The sequence below is a fragment of the Condylura cristata genome, unplaced genomic scaffold, assembly GCF_000260355.1.
Source record: "Condylura cristata isolate star-nosed mole 26May11 unplaced genomic scaffold, ConCri1.0 scaffold00033, whole genome shotgun sequence".
Lineage (NCBI taxonomy): Eukaryota > Metazoa > Chordata > Mammalia > Eulipotyphla > Talpidae > Condylura > Condylura cristata.
The window spans coordinates 11,743,395-11,759,252 of record NW_004567134.1 but is presented as its reverse complement, the minus strand read 5'-3'; the positions used below and the strand labels follow the sequence as shown (position 1 = coordinate 11,759,252).

Below are 15,858 nucleotides of genomic sequence, written 5' to 3'. Positions count from 1 at the left end.
GCCTCTGGGAGAGGGCTGCTGACCCCGGCCTCTGGGAGAGGGCTGCTGGCGGGGAGGCCACAGCGATCCAGCCGCAGTGCCCTGTGGGGCAGCCGCAAAGGATCCCTGTCGGCACCCAGCAAACTCCAAACACTAGACCTGCTCTGGGTGCAGCCCACTCACAGGGAGCCCAGGACGCCCCTCAAGCCAGTCAGGCGCAGGCAGGCCGCGGGTGGCGCGGAGGGGTCAGAGAGCCCCGAGTCCAGTGTCTGAACGCACCCTGCTCAGACACGCCCAGCTGCGCAGCGCAGTGAGGCGCTAAACCGTTGGCCGTGGTTTCCTACCTGTGCGATGGGGCGAGATTCCTCAGAAAAGCTCCAGGCCAAGCAATCCTGGAGCCTAGCTAAGAGCCAAGCAGTGCTGGGACCAGAGGCCACAGCAGTCCCCAAACCCCCGCAGGCAGCCACGCCCCCAGCGGGGCAGCCCGCACAGAGGCCAAGACCGGGCAGGAGGGCGAGGAGGCAGGGCTGGCGCCCCAGGAGGCCCAGGCCACCTGACGTGGCTCTGGCTCGCCCCTGGCCCCGGGCCTCGGCTGCTCCGGGCCTGCACAGCCCCCAGCCGTCGCCGCACCGTGTCCACGGCCCTCCCCAGAGCCCCGCGTCTGGTGGCGCTCACCACTGGAAGCTGGGTGCCTGCCCCTGCTCCCAGGCCCGGCACGCAGGGCTACAGGCCTCCTCCCCAGGATGCTGGGGTGGGGGACAGGGAAGCAGCCAGGCACGGGCTCAGGAATGCCTGGACCCCAGCCGGCAGCACGCCGACTCTGACAGGCGGCCCGACAGCTGCAGCAGGTGGCAGTGGGGAGCACGCGCATCCAGCTGTCCTTCAGCGTGCACCCGTCTGTCCACCCACCTGCCCCGCACAAGGATGCCCCATACATACTCGGGCAGGCCCCAGGAGACGGGGCGCCACGGGAGGGCGCGGGTCAAGCAGGGGCACGGGGCGAGGCCACTGCCCCTGCACGCGCGTGACAGTGGGGGGGCTGCAGGCAGGGAAAGGAAGCTCGGGCTCTGGCTGCTGTGGCGCGGCAGTGGCAGGACGGGGCTGGGCACAGACAGGCACACCGAGGCTCGTGGGCCTGCCCCGACGGGCAGCGGCGCCCGGACCCGGTCGGTCCAGAAAGCGAGGGAGGGACCAGCAGTCGCCGGGAGGGAGTCCCGGGGAGAAGGGGCGCTCAGGGCGGGCGTCGGGCCAGACAGCTGGCAGGACGGCAGGACGGCAGGACACAGGCGCGTGCCAGCGCCACACCCCTGCCCACAGCTGTCCTCTCCAGGCCACCCACCTGGGGAGGCCCACGCGGGCGGCTGAGGCACGGGGCAGACAGGAGACCCAGCAGCTCCCACTCTCCTCCCAGCTGTCGCCTCCAGGCTCTGCAAACTACTTCCCACAGACTGCCAGAACCTTCCGTGTCTGGCCCCACTGCCGCTCCCCCACCTCCCACCACAGAGGTCCTCAGGTCCAAAGTCCCGCTCTGCCCCCACTGCCCTTCCCCATGAAGCCACCCCTCCCTCTTCCTAGGTGACTTGAGTGGGACTGCCCATCCTCCCCGGCACAAGGGCCGCAGGCAGAGGGCCCAGGCACCCCCCAGGCCCGGACCCAAGGGACGGGGTCACCCCACCCACCCACCTTTCCATCCTGGGTCTTCCCAGGCCCCCTGCACACTGAGGAGTCCCCCTGGGGTTGTGGGCCCTGGCACAAGGGCCGTGGGCAGCCCCACAGAGGGGCAGAGCCCAGCGGCTTCTCAGTGCCAAGCAAGGTGCACATGGAGCAAGGCACCCACAGAGGCGCTGGGGCGCAGGCTGAACCCCTCACCCCTGGCCAACAGGCAACAGGCACTCAGGACGTGCCAGGCGGGGGGTTGCCAAGGGAGCCCTGCCCAGGACCCGGGAGGCGGCCCCGACCCTGGGGAGCCGAGCTCCATGCTGGCCTCGCAGGCTGCCCCAGTCCGCACCACGGGGCCCTGGCCGACTGCTGAGGGCAGGCAGCTGATGGCCCGGCCAGGTCAGCTGTCCGTCCAGCCCCAAGCCAACAAAGGACCCATTCTCCGGGTGAGGGCAGGCGGGGGCGCCAGGGAGGATGTCTGGCCGCCCAGGCTGCTCGCCAAGGCCGGCACGCGCCCTAGCTGCCCAGAGGCAGGGGCTGCCCGGTTTGGCCTCGGCCGGAGAGGGGAGAGTCCCTGCCCGCCCCGACATGGCTGCATGCCCCCATCTGCAGCGTGGGGCTGATTTCTGCTCTCTGCGTGAGGGTGGGGCCGGCGAGGAGCAGGAGAGGACCTCAGGGCGGGCGGGGACAGGGCAGGGGCAGCAGCCGGCAGGCTGGCCACGGTGCTGGGACCACTGGGCAGGCTCCCTGCAGATGCCGCTGCCAGCCCCGCTGTCAGCCCCTGGGGGGCTGTGTGAGGAGTGGGGCCGCTGCCTCCCCTCAATGGACGGCCAAGGGGCAGAGAGCCCACTCCCCCTGCTGGCCAGACGGACCCAGCCCCAGAGCCCTGCCCCTCCCAGATCGCCACCACAGGACCCCTCCTCTGGCTGGGGACAAGTTCAGGCCCTTTCCTGGGTCCATTCTCAGAAAGGCCAGAAGGAATTTGATACTGGAAAAGCAATTACCAATTTCCTCTTGGCAGTAATTGGGTAATTAAAACATGATTTGCACGAGGCTCGGTGGCTATAATTGGGCCAGACACACCTGGCAAGAGGGGGGTGCAGGGTCCCAGGAATCTTGTCTTCCTCACCGCCAACCCTCACACAGCAAGTGGAGCGCAGGCCGGCAGTGCGGGGTCCCCCCGCCCCGCTCTCCTCACCTGTGGGCAGACAAGCCCCTCGGGGCGGGCGAGAATCGGAAGCTCATGGGTTCAAAGGGGGGGAAAGCGATCAGCTTGGAAGCTGCCGGGGTGTGGGCCCCCGAGGCTGCCGGCATGGGCACAGGGGCAGCGCTGCCCTCAAACCTGCCACCAGTGTGGATGCTGCATGAAGACAGCGCGGCGGCGCAGAGGCCCAGCTCCCGTCACTTGCCTGATGCAGCTGCCCTCGGCGGGACCCGGCCAGGGTGCCCGCTGCAGCGGGCTTTCACCAGCTCTCAGCTAGGGCAGGCTTGCTGGGCAGGCAGCAGTGGCCACCCAGTTGGCCGTCCTGGCGTCGGGGCCAGCCCACCCCCTGGGCCCTCCCGGAGCCGCATCACCAAGGCCCCCACCAGCTACAGCTCAGGCCCCCAGCTACAGCTCAGGTCAACGCTGCCCCTTCCACTTCCTCAGTCACCATGACCCTCCGGCTCCCAGCCCCCTGCAAGTCACCAGGGAACTGCCACCACACGCAGAGAAAGGGGGCCGGAACCTCAGGCTCCCCGCAGCTCCCCAGCACCGCCTGGTGGGTGGTCAGTGTGCACTGGGGCTCGCCTGAGCTCAGGCCCTGCTGCTCCTCTCTCCACAACACCGTCCCCGTGGCACCGGCTCCCTGGCTGCTCTGGCCTTCGTCCCCCGCTTCCAGGCTGCCAGGCATGCCCACACCCCGGCCTCCACGGCGGACGGGTCCCGGGAGCAGTGTGCTGTGCTGCGACTGCTATGGGGGCAGGCAGCGGTGCATTGTGGGTAGAAACCTGGGGTCACTGTGAGGCTGGCCCCTCCGGCTGGCCCTGAACTTGGGCCTGCTGGGGACTGTGCCAGTCTACGCCTGACAGTGCCCAGCAAGGGCCTGACCCCCCCAGACCTCAGGAAAGCAGGCCGAGTGCAGAGCCTGGGGCAGGACCCTCGTGCCTGTTGGTGACCCTCACTGGTGCCTGGGGAGAAGGGCTGGGCACCCACTCTTGTGCAGCACAGGGGACGAGGGCCTGGACCCTTCCCAGGATACGACATCACATCTAGCTGTCAGACAACCTCAGGGCCACCGTGTTCCGGGGGCCTCTGCCCCACACCAGCGGCGCCGAGTGCAGCAGCTAAGATGGCAGCAGAGCGCCCCTGGGGCAGGAACGGAGCACAGCCAGGGCCTAGCTGCCCCCACTCCTGCCGCGGCTGCCACACGTCCCCCTCTGGTTCTGGAAACACCCACAGGGACTGTTGTAGAGACGGGACAAAGGGCAAGAGTGCGCACAGCCCCCCTGAGGCCAACCCGAGGAGACAGACGGCTGACCGGTGCACGGCTGACCGGTGCACGGCTGACCGGTGCATGGCTGACCGGTGCGGCACCGCAGCCCAGAGCCCGCCCAGAGGGAGGGGCACGGCACCGGGCGCGGCACCAAGCGCCAGCTGAGCAAGGAGGGAAGACGAGCGGGCCTGCTGTGACTCGGCCACAGGCGTCCGGGAGGCGGCAAGAAAGCCCTCAGAGTGGAGGTGACCCTTGGGGCGGGGGGCTGACCCGCAGGAGGGGGCTCCAGGGAACAGGGGAGCCAGCACGCTCGTGTGCCTCCCGGGCGCCGGGGTCAGGGCAGTGGGACGCCGCCCTCAAAGCGCTGCTTTCAGGGCTCTGAGGGCCTCTGGGGAGGAGGGGTCCCCCTCCCAGCACCCACACCAGAGCAGCACCAGCCAGCCCAGCAGCCACGCCCCAGCCGCGGAGTGGGGTCCCGGCGGCCCGCAGGCCGCAGTCCTGGGCTCGCTCACACAGAATGCACAGGAAGGAAGGAGTGCAGACAGCCTGCCCGTGGCCCCCGGCACCCCCAGGCATCACACGCCGGACATCCAGGAAGAAAACCGAGGCCCTGGAGGAGGGCACCACCGGGCCGCACTCTCCGTCCCGGCCCTGGCCTGGAGCCCAGCTGGGCAGTGACCCGAGGCCCCCTGGAGGCCCATGCCCTGTGCCATCGCCCAGCTTCCCCAGGCCACATACCGGGAGCCCACAGCAAGCCTGGGCTAGCCCGTAACACTTTCTAAAAACGTGTTTTGCTGCCAACGCTTCACAACCAAGAGACCTCACACAAAATATGGGTTTCCAGATTCTCTTGAAAAACCGGATGTTTGGGGTGACGACCGTCCCGCCTGGCATGGCCATCAGAGGCAGGGCCACTCACAAGCAAACTCAGCCTAGCCCCGGGGCCCTGCACAGGGACAGGGTGGCTTGGGACTGGCCCGGAGGCGTCCCTCGTCAGCCCACAGGGCAGGGAGTGACCTCAACTTAGCTTTGCAGAAAGGGAGAGTCAGTCAGAGACAGCCCCAGGCTGGGGAGGGGCCGGGTGGCACAGGCTGGCAGAAGTCCAGGGCCTCTTTTCTCCCTGCCTACCTGGGTACCTGGGCTGACTCCTGAGGGCTCAAGGACTCAGCCCAGGGCCACCTTGGGAATGCCCGTCAGAAGCCATGGGTCCCTGGAGGCCACAGCGGGCTGGGGTGGGCGGGGCACACACACAGGCTGGGGATGTCAGCCCAGGAGGACAGCCGGCCTGGGAAAGGGGGGGAAGCAGGTGGTGTGCAGGCCTCTGGGGAAGGGCAGGGGGCTGGGGGCACCCCCAGGCAGCTCTGAGCAGCTGAAGTTGGCAGGTCTTAAATTAATGGGCTACACTTTTATATGTTGGCGGGGGGGCGAGGAGAGGGGGGCGGCTGGCCCAGGGCCATTTCTGTCCCTGAGCTCCTCAGTCACCTTTAAAAGCCAGGAAGGCGTCGCACTGAAGCTGGGGAGGGGCGGGGCCTGGCCAGCACAGCAGGCCTGCTTTCTAGGTCCAGCAGTGCTTGGCGTCATCACGGTGCAGGCTCTAGCACGACAGGTCAAAGGGCAGAAGGCGTCTGTCCCCTCCACCCTGTCCCTAGGAGCACAGTGGAGCCAGCCCTGGGCAAGCCTCAAGGCAAGAAGGGTGCGGATTTCACCCTGAGGGCCTGGTGCTCCCTAGGGCCCCAAGAGAGGCAGTCAGGCGGGCCAGCAAGGCGGGCCACACCAGACGCCCCCCAAGGGTCACCCTTCCTGACTCACTCCTGACCTCAGTCAGCCCATCGCCAGGATGAGGCCTACATGGGAGGAATGAGGAAGGAGGGCGAATCCTGCAGCCCCAGACCAGGCCCCACCACAGAGTGGCCCACGCCAAGCCGGGCAGTGACCCTTTCGGGGTTCACGGCTGCAGGGCTAGGGAGATCAGAGGTGGGCAGAGTGAAATGGAAAACTGGAAGCCTGGTAAGGGGCGGTGGGGTGGGGGCGGGCACTTGCCCCTGCCCTTCTCCAGACCACAGCTGCAACATGGGCGGTGGGACAACAGGCCTGAAAGGCTCCGTAGGCGGGCGGAGGGCAGGAGCACATGCCCAGCCTGGCCCCAGGGCACAGCAGGGTCTGTCAGTGGCCCCCCGGAGTCTGGTGGGGGTAGAGGGCGAAGCAGTCAGGCAGGGGCCCAGTGCCCAGACCTGGGGGAGAAGGATCACCAACGAGGGTGTCTCCGTTTTCTCTCCCCAAGGGGCCTGGCACAGGGAAGGCTACGACAGACGAGCGGCCGGAACCAGCGCGCCGCGCCGGTGCCTCTGCTGCGGTGGCTCAGTCCCCACTGACACGCGGCCGGGAGGAGCCTCGTGCCCTCTCCGCACCTCCGGGGCGGAGCAGGAGGACGCCGGGCCAGGCCAGCGCACCTCCGCACCCTCCCCGCCACGGCTCAGGGCGACTGAGGCCCGGGCGGCTGGGGGCGGGGGACCGTGCTGAGCGCAGCCTGTGTGTGAGGGGTGAGTGACTGACTGGCCCAGGAGTGCACAACCACGCGCTGCTTCCCGGACTCCCTCTACTCAGGCAGGGGATGTCGGGGGTGGCAGGCGGCAGGCCGAGAGCGCAAGGCGGGGACACATCTCTAAGGGCGAGCCTCAAAATCAACACGATCTCCCCAACTTGAAGACCCACTGCAGCCCCCAAGCACAGCCCACCCTCTACCAGGCCCGGTGATCTGGAGCAGAAGGAGCCGGCACCAGCAGGGGGCTTTGGGGCGGGGTGGGGTCTCCCTCCAGCTGTGAATCCCCGCCAATGCCAACATCCACCGAGCCTCAGTTTCTCCTCTTTGGGAGGGGGCGGGGAGGCAGAAAAGCAGGAGCAAACAGACTCCCACCCAGGTGGCAACGGGGGCAGAGGAGTGGGACTTTGTTCTTGGCGTGTGGGGGGGTGGGGGCGGTGAGGCCTGAGCCTGAGGGCGCAGGCAGGAGGCAGGGCCGGACCAACCCGTCCTCCCAGCCTCCCAGGGTGGCCCGTGGGCGCAGACAGCGCCTCAGCCAGCTGCAGGCCCCACCAGCCATCAGAAGGGACACTCCCAGCCCAGAAGCCCCACCTGGTGGAGGGGGCCAACCCTGGGTGCTGCATCCAGTCCTCCCCACCGGGAGGACACAACTGGCCAACACGTCCACGTCCCCGTCCCCGGTGCTCCGCTGGCCCTATCCTCTCCCTTCCCCACCACGTGCACTCCCTGGTGTGGGAGGAGGGAGCATGCTGGGGGGCGGGTTCTACCCCAGGACCACAAGCAGCACCCCCACGCCCTGGCCAGGGCGGGGCGGGCAGCACTGGGGAACAGAGCTCTGCAGACGGGGCGCACGGGGGCCGCCTGCCCTTGCCCAGCAGTGAGCCGGGTGGTCGGGCCAGCAGGACTCAGCCTCACGAGCACCGTGGCCAGAGCCCCCCGGTGCCCCACCATCAGCAGCCAGCCCAATGGCCTCGGGGCCAGCGCAGCACAGAGCCTGCACCTCCAGATTTCTCTCACAGACAGGGACTTGAGGCTTGGTGGGGTGGGCGTGAGAGCCTTTCCTGAGGTCACAAAGCCAGCAGGCAGTGGGATATCATTTCCAGGGCACCCACTGTGGCAGCTGGGGAGACCCCCCCCCCCCCCCGCACATCCCAGCCCAAAGGCCGAGAGCAGGCCTGGCCCCTGCTGGCCCCGGGCCCAGCCCCCACCCACGGGCACTTGAGGGCGGAGAGCTGTGTCAGCACCAGGCCTCAGGACAGCTGTTATTTCATCCACAGCAGGCCCGCCCCGGCCTGGACCCCACCCGACCACCAAGTTGGGCCTTCCCCCCTCCCGCCCCTCCAGGGAGTCCTCCATGCCCAGCTCCAGACTAGCGCCACGCAGCCTAACTCTCGCCGGCCCCTCAGGCGGTGTCGGCCTCACGCGGAGGGCCCCAGAGCGGTCTTCACTGCGGTCACCACGTTTTGCTCACGCCCGGCGGGGTGGGGGTGCAGGGCACTGCCCTTGCCCTGCCCTTGGCCTTGCTGTCTCTATGCAGGGCCGGGGCGGGGCCCTGCACTCTGCAGAGCGCTGCCTCAGCAGACACTGGATCCCCAGAAGAGGAGGGGGCTGTGCGCGCATGCCCTGGCCCCCCCCACACAGCTTTCCCAGGAGGCTGTCGAGTGTCCTCTGAGAGCCCCTCTGCGCCTCCAGGGGGTGGCAGGGTGGCCAGATCCCTACCACAGCTGGCCCCTGGGCCCCAGCCAGGGCTTCTACAGGGGGCTGACAGTCCCAGAGGGGCCAGGAGAAGGAGGCGCACAGGGGCTCAAGCTGGGATCCTCAGGGGTCCCCCCGCCTGTCTGAGCCCTTCGTGATCACAGGACCCAGCACTGAAACAGCACCCCCGGCTCCTGACGTCACAGAGCAAGGCCCTCTCACGCCCCGGGGCCCCCTCCGCCCCCCGCAGGCCTGACCTTCCGAATGCGGCCGCTGCGCGTGCCTGCGAACACCACGGTGCGACCCCGGTAGGCGTAGGCAGCCACAGCGGTCAGGCCGTCGTCCTTGTCCACAAACAGGGGTGTGCCCTCGATGGTGACCGTGCCCCCCAGTGGCTGGTTGAAGTCCTGCCCGCAGAAGTCGTCGTCAATCTGCAGGGGCTGTGGGAGGGGAGAGGGTCAGGCCTGGAGGCGCCCTGCTCATCCCGAGGCCTGCTCCTGGGGACAGCCAGGGCGGCCCCACCACACCTGCGGTGGGCACTGGCCAGCCAGGCCGTCCTCGCGGGGCCTGGCCCGCACAGCTGACAGCAGTCCAGGCCACACACACCTGCTGCACAGGGCCTGCCAGAGGTGTCCCATGGAGCCCCGGCCAGGGCCCTCTGCACCTGTGATGGCCTCAGAGGACAGCCCGGGGCTGGGGAACAGGTACGTGGAGGCTAGGCCAGGGAGGGCCGCTGGGAACCGGAGCCAACGGTCACCTCTAAGACAAAGGAAGGGGCCCAGCCAAGAGGAGTGGCCCAGGCTCCGGAGGAGACGGGGCAGAGGGGCAGGCCCTGCGAGGCAGGGGCCAGGGGACAAGGGCAGCTGGCTGTTCCTGCAGCAGACTGGGCAGGTGTGTGGGCAGGAGGCCAATCCAGGAGCAGGGGAGCCACAGGGGGCTGGGCCCAGTGTCCTGGGGTGGTCACTGGCACCTGGCCGGGGGCCATGAGACCAGAGGCACAAAGCCCAGGACGGGGCAGGCCCAGCTGTGGGCACAGGGGTGCAGGCGACCATGTGACCTGGGCAGGCTGTGGCTGCATCCATACAGCAGAAAGCAAAGGCCTTCCTCGGAAGGCCAAGGGGGGCGGGCGCACAGGCGGTGGCGGGGCCTCGGCGTGGAGGATGCCCGTCACCACGGGCCTCCATAAGCTAGTGACAAAGACGGGCTCACGGGGTCCTCATGAGCCCATTCTGCCCTGAAAACAGACCAGTGTCACCTAGTAGACAGACAGGGAACCTGGGGTCAGAGAGGGGCCGGGCCTCTCCGAGGCCACCCAGAAGTCCCTAAGAAAGGGGCAGAGCGTTAGGCTGGCCCCGAACTGGGCGACATCCTGGCTCTGTCACCCACTGCCCTAAGAAGCGGCCAGTCCAAGGTCAGCCGTGAGGCCAGAGCCACTGCGGTGCCACCCGCAGTTTCAGCACGTGTGTGCCGGCTACCGAGCATGAGCAGGCAGCCACGTGCGCCGCCCACGTCACCGGCTCCCCTGCGGACCGGGCGGGCACCCGGCCACGTGACTAGGGCCGGGGTGAGCCGCGCTCTGGCCCACCGGCCCGGGCCTGCTCCCGGCTGTCTCTGCTGGCCGTGGGGCCTCGGCAAGACCCCTCACCTCTCTGAGCCTCAGTGGCCTTGCCTATAAAATGGAGACAAGACGGGCGGCAAGCACCTGGCCAGCACCAGGCATGTGGTCAGCACGTCCAGTGCGGCCCGCGCACTACGGGCCAGGCCCTGCCTCCTGCCTCCGAGAGGAACAGGGTCACGGGGGTCAGGAGCAGGCCTCGGGGCCAGCACACGAGGGCACCCGGATCTCAGCTCGCCCGGGCGGGCGGCCGGCATGGCCGTCTGGAACGAGCCCAGGGCTGCGCAGGGCGGGGACAGCTGCGGCTGCGGCTGAGATGGGCGCGGGGCCGCAGGGGGCGGGCGGGGCTCACTCACCGAGTTGATGCAGCCCAGCTCCTTGTTGAGCAGCCAGGGCAGCGAGAGCTTGCCCTCGCCGCGGTAGCAGGAGCGGATGCGCTCCTTGATCCGCTCCTTGATGGCCCTGAGCGTGAAGAGGCACAGCACGGACTCCTTGGGCGGCTTCACGCGGTTCTTCTGGCCTTGGGCAAACACGGTGAACAGCACGTCCTCGTCCTCGGCCAGGCCCAGCTGGTGGGCCAGGGCGCGGCCGGGGCGGCTCAGGTAGGCGTCCTGCACCAGGCGGTACTCCACCCCCGCCTGCTCGCAGCCGATGGGGAACTCCACGTAGGAGTAGAACTTGGGGTCGTCCACGCAGAGCCGCACGATCTTGGAGGTGAAGAAATGCTCGCCGGCGGCGTCGGGCGAGGTCAGCTGCGTGTCCAGCTGCAGGGTGAGGTAGTACACGAACTGCTCGCTGCGGAAGCTGTACACGTAGTAGATGTCAAAGGCCGGGAACTTGGACAGCGTGTCTGACGGGATCTTGAGCTGGGAGGACACGAACTCGTCCTGGTACACGAAGCCAAACATGTCGGCGTCCTCCTCGTTGGCCATGAGCCGGCGGCTGGACAGCGTGGGGAAGTACTCGGACTTGCCGTCGATAGGCGTGCCCACGAAGAGCTTGGCCTGGCCCTGGCCCGGGGGGCCGGCGATGAGCACGCCCGCCATGCTGCCCGCCTCCCGCACGCTCGACAGGTAGTGCTCCTTGCGGTGGTGGGGCTCGCCCAGCTTGAAGAGGTCGTCGAGCCGGAGGAACTGGCAGATGCCCTGGGAGGCGCTGCCGCAGGCCAGCAGGCGGTTGGCGGCATAGTCCAGCAGCAGCAGCTTGTTGACGTTGTCGGTGCTGCCCAGGCCGTGCGGGCAGGACTGCACGCTGGGGGGCGGGTAGCACTTCTCGTTGTCCTCCACCGGGCCCGTCACGTGGGCCCGCAGCAGCGTCAGGTTCCCCGACAGCTTGTAGATGCGGTTCACCGCGCCCACATAGACCTCGCCCGTCTGCTCGTGGACCACCAGGTGGGTGAGGCCCCAGTCACTGGCCGCGAAGGTGCGGAAGGCAGGCCGCGGGCCCCCACCTGTCCTGGGCGCACCCGCGGCCGCCCGTGCTACCCCCAACAGCAGCAGCAGCAACACCGGGAGCGCCCGAGGGCTCAGCCGTGGCAGCAGCATGGCGGGCCAGGGCCTCAGGCTGAGGTGCGCAGGTCCTACGGGGGCGAGCATCACGGGGCGGGGAGCCTCCACCCTGTGGGGAGAACAGGCAGGCGAGGGTCGTGAGCGCGGGCACGGCCCTCACCCACAGGCGGCCACGTGCATGCGCGCCGCCTCCCGAGTTCTCTGCGAGGGCCCCTCTGTCCCCGCTCCACCTCCAGGGAGCACCCAGCCCCCAGGACAGCGGAGGCCCACAGAGGGCGCCTCCCAGCTCACCGCTCCCAAGACCAAGCCGTCTCTGGGGCAGTGCCACGCCCCACCGGCCCAGGACAGGCCTGGGCCCAGAACAAGGAGGCGGGTGACAAGGGCCTGGGATCCAGACTGGGCACTCAGGCAACACGCCAACTTGGAGACCACCACCTCCCGACTCAGCCGTCACCCCCACCTAGCTCCTCACGCCCCGGCCGTGGCTCTGGGGACACGTGGCCCTCTCGGGCCCTGACGGCCCTCCTCGCAGCACTTCCCACCGAGACAAGCTACCCAGGCCCTCCACTGACTGGCTGGCCCAGCCAGACCCCTAACCGAACCGGGAGCCCTGCCTCCAGGAGTGACCCAGAAGCCAAGGTATGTCCGCCTCTACCCACGGCTCCCACTTCAGCCAACCGGCGCGGCCCACTTCCCTCTCCCAGCTCCGACCTCAGGCCCCTTGGGCAGCTACCTCGCAAAGCCAGAACCCAAGGAAACAGGAGATCCTCCAAAGAGGGGAGAGGGGTTCCGGAAGCCCGCCCCGCGGCGGCCTCTCCCTGGCCTCCAGCACCTCCGCCCTGCCCAGCCCCTGCCAGCCAGCCCAGAGACTCAAAGCCATCTGCCCCTCCCGGCACACGGGGCCTCTGCAGCTCGCCCCAGGCCCCACCTTCACCACCACGTCCGGCGGCTTCATCCCAAATCTGCTCCCACTTGGGTCAGCACTGACCTCAACTCCCAGCCCCACCCATGGCCACCAACAGCCCCGTGTCCTCATAGCAGCCTGGCCCGCTTTACTCAAGTGCCCCTGAGGTCACCAAGTCCCCAGCAGTTGACAGCTGGACAGCAGGTTAACCAGCCTGGCTCTCTGTAGCCACAGGCCACAGCAGGGCTCATGCGTCCTCCCCCCCAGTCTCAGTGCCCCCTGTAAACGGGGATGAGAGCATCTCCTCTCATGGGTAGAGGGCGGGAGGCTGGGACACACCCAAAAGGTGCCATCCTCGGAATACCCACTGGGAGCCAGCAGGGGCCTGTCCCGACTGCCAGGGGCGCTCGCTCCTCCTGACTGGAAACCCATGCCAGCCAGGCTGCTCCCAGCAGGGCGTGCAAGAAGCCAGGGGCCCATTTTACAGGTGAGGGAGCTGAGGCCCAACAGGCAGGCCTTCTACAGGCCCAGTGCGGCACACGGACAGACTAGACAGGACCCAGCGTGCCCGAGAGCGGGGCTTCCGCTGCCTGCCCAGGGCTACTCACCGTCCCCTCGACTGGGACATACCTGCTTGGGGCTCAGTGGAGTGGTCTCCCTGACCTGCTAGCTGAAGGCAGCAAGGTGCCCTCTCACTCAGTCACCCCATTTAACCTGCAACCCAGGACCTGCCAGTGGCTTTGTGACTTCCATGTCCCGACCACTCTCCCACTAGGAGGAAACTCTGTGAGAATGTCTGGCTCTTGGTTTGCTTTTGTGCCCCCAAAGCCACGCCTAGTCCCAGGAAGTCCTGAGAGTGAATGAAGGGCAGGGCAGAGCAGGGCCAGGGCCTGCCCATGCCCACCACTCAGGTGGACACTGAGACTCAGGGAAGCGAGGGGCCTGGGCAGCGTCCCCGGCAAAGAGAACAAGGGCACCCTGCCTTTGAGGACTGTCCCAGCAGGCTGCCAGCTGCCCAGACATCACCCCAAGAACTGAAGGCAGCAGGGGCCTCCAGAGGTCAGGAAAGGAGTCCTCTGTCCCCAGCCTAACTTCCCGCCCCCACCCCCACGAGCTCAGGAGACCCAGGCAGCGGTGAGCGGGGGAACAGGCTCCTCGCAGGGCCTGGGCTGAGCACTGAGTAGATGTGAACTCCAGAGAAAACATGAATCACTCACCGTTTATCAGTTCAAAGCAGGCCTGCAATTACCAGGGGCCGGGCTTGCCCCTCCTCCGGGATAATTATACACGTCTTAATGCAATTACGGGCCCTACTTTTTATATTAAACAGGAGAGACCCAGCTGAAGAAGCCACCATCCAAACTCCAGCCTGGCCCTGGGCCTGCTCCCCTCCCCCAAACATAGGCTGCCAGGAAGGGCCTGGCCAGGACATGGGGCTCTGGCCTGGAAAGCAGGGATCCCAAGCCCCGGGGAAGGAGCCCCTCATGCTCACCATCCAATGAGGACCAGCAGACCCCTCGAGGTCACTTTCCCTCTCTTAGAGATAAGGGCTCAGGGCGCTGATAGACCCAAGGTCACCCGGCCATTCCTGGCAGGACAGGCATGGAATCCCAGACTCCTACAGAATCCTGGACACTCGACCGACCTGCTGAGTGCTACTCCCACAGGCCCCGAGTGCACCCAGGAGAAAGTGCCTTCATGCCAAAGCTGGCCTGGTGCTGGGGAGGGCCGAGCAGGGCGGGGGAAGGGCTCAGCAACAGACGCTGGCCTGGCGGCGGGGAGGGGGCCGAACCAGCCACTGTGGTCTGGAGATGTCCCCGGGGGGCCTTTCCACCTGTTCGGGAAGGACCAAGCACGTGGGAGCTGGCAGGGAGGGGGCACTCTGAGCGCAAAGCGGCAAGAGGCGTGATTTTGGGTGGAGCCTGCTGGCCCACTCGGGGGGCGCCGAGAATGACTGCGCTTCCAGCTCAGGCTGTGCTGGGGGCTCGGCACGGCTGTGCTGGGGGCACAGCTGACGTCCCGGCTGCGGCCTGGCCAAGGAGACAGAGGCCAGACCAGAGGCAGTGGGGCCACGGTGGCGGGCTGCACTCCTGGGCAGGTGGGCTCGGTCGTCCAGCGGGGCGTGGAGACAGCAGCAGGCCCTTTCCCCTCCTGGCCCCGGGCCACTCCTCCTCACGCAGAGAAACAAAGGGCTGAGAGCCCACATCAGGGGGAAATCCCAGGCCCCGTCCCCTTCCACTCACGTGTGGGTGCGCACAGGTTAGGGAACAGGGGAATGGAGAAGACACTGCCTCCTGCTCGGTGGGACCCCACAGGTGACATGGGGAGAGGGCAGTCTCTGTCACCCACCTCCCCAGCATCCCGCTATGGATGCGATGAGTCCTGCCGATCGGGAGCTGGAGCCCCTAGGATCCCGATTCCCAGCTCGGAAAAAGTGCCCACCCCTTCAAGTGTGTCCTCCTGGCCAACTACAGACACAGAGGAGGACCCGAACATACAGGCCGCCACCGGGGGCCAGAGGAGCCCAGCCAAGAGCCCTCTGCTTTGTCCACAGTGCCGGGTTTGTCCCCCACGCCCGAGCACCACCTCAGCCACGCACGGGCTTCAGAGACCTGCCTGTGCTCCCTCCGCCTGAAACACCGCTCCCGGGTCTCCCAGGTCACCTTCCCCAGCTGACCTGCGGTCTCGCCCTGGAGCAGAACCGCTGGTTCGGTCTGCCTCTGCCATGGAACTGTGTGCTCCGCAAGGGCTGGGCAGGCTTGGCTGCCTGGTGCAGGAGGTGGCCTCTCCTGCACACCCCAAACCAGCAGGGAGCCACGGGGGCCCGGGGCTGCTCCCCAAGGCCCAGAGGAGCAAAGGCTGAGCCCCACCTGTGCACAGACCTAGACCCAGAGACCCAGAGCCAGCTCCCGGCATGGAAAGAGGTGGAGCAACAGAGGCACAGCAACCCGGTAGGCTTCGGGAGCAGAGGCACTGTCCACATATCCCCCAACACATACACACACCCCTTTCTTTCAAGGGGCGTGGCCCCAGCACCCCACAGATGAGCCAGGGGCAGCTACAGGCTCTCAGGAGTCACCGGACCCCTCTCACCGGCCTTTCTCTGCTACACCTGGGCTCTCACAGCCGGCAGGGGCGTCCCTGGAGCGCGGCTCCCCCTACCCGGAGGCTTCCCCGAGGCAGCTATGCCGCACTCCAGGCCCGGGACTGTCCAGGAAGCAATCGGAAGCCTCAGAGGAAAGCAGACTGACCCCGGAGAGGCCCTGCGAGGGGGAAGCCGAGAAGGCCCTGGCGAACGGGGCGGCCTCCCGGGCGGCACCCACACCGCCCCCTCCCAGGCTGGGTGCGCGGCCCTGCAGGCCTGGGGTGGACACGGCGCCCATCTCCTCACACCCTGGGCAGAGGGGGCGGATGCGGGCGCTAGTCCCGAGGAAGCGACTCCAACTTCCACCCCGGCGCCCCGAGGGCCGGCGGAGGGCACAGCT

At 67.9% G+C, this 15,858-nt stretch overlaps 1 protein-coding gene across 1 annotated transcript in view; it reads right to left on the bottom strand.

Annotated features, from left to right (window-relative positions):
* The window catches only part of PLXNA1 (plexin A1), a 38,638-nt gene extending 27,084 nt beyond the window's left edge, over window positions 1-11,554 (bottom strand). Inside the window, exons 1-2 of the mRNA XM_004692202.2 lie at window positions 10,318-11,554; window positions 8,604-8,786 (exon numbers count right to left, since the gene is read on the bottom strand). Coding sequence (XP_004692259.1) covers window positions 8,604-8,786; window positions 10,318-11,505 — 1,371 coding nt within the window. The 5' untranslated portion in view covers window positions 11,506-11,554. The remainder of the gene's footprint in view (window positions 1-8,603; window positions 8,787-10,317) is intronic.
* Window positions 11,555-15,858: the final 4,304 nt, after the last annotated feature.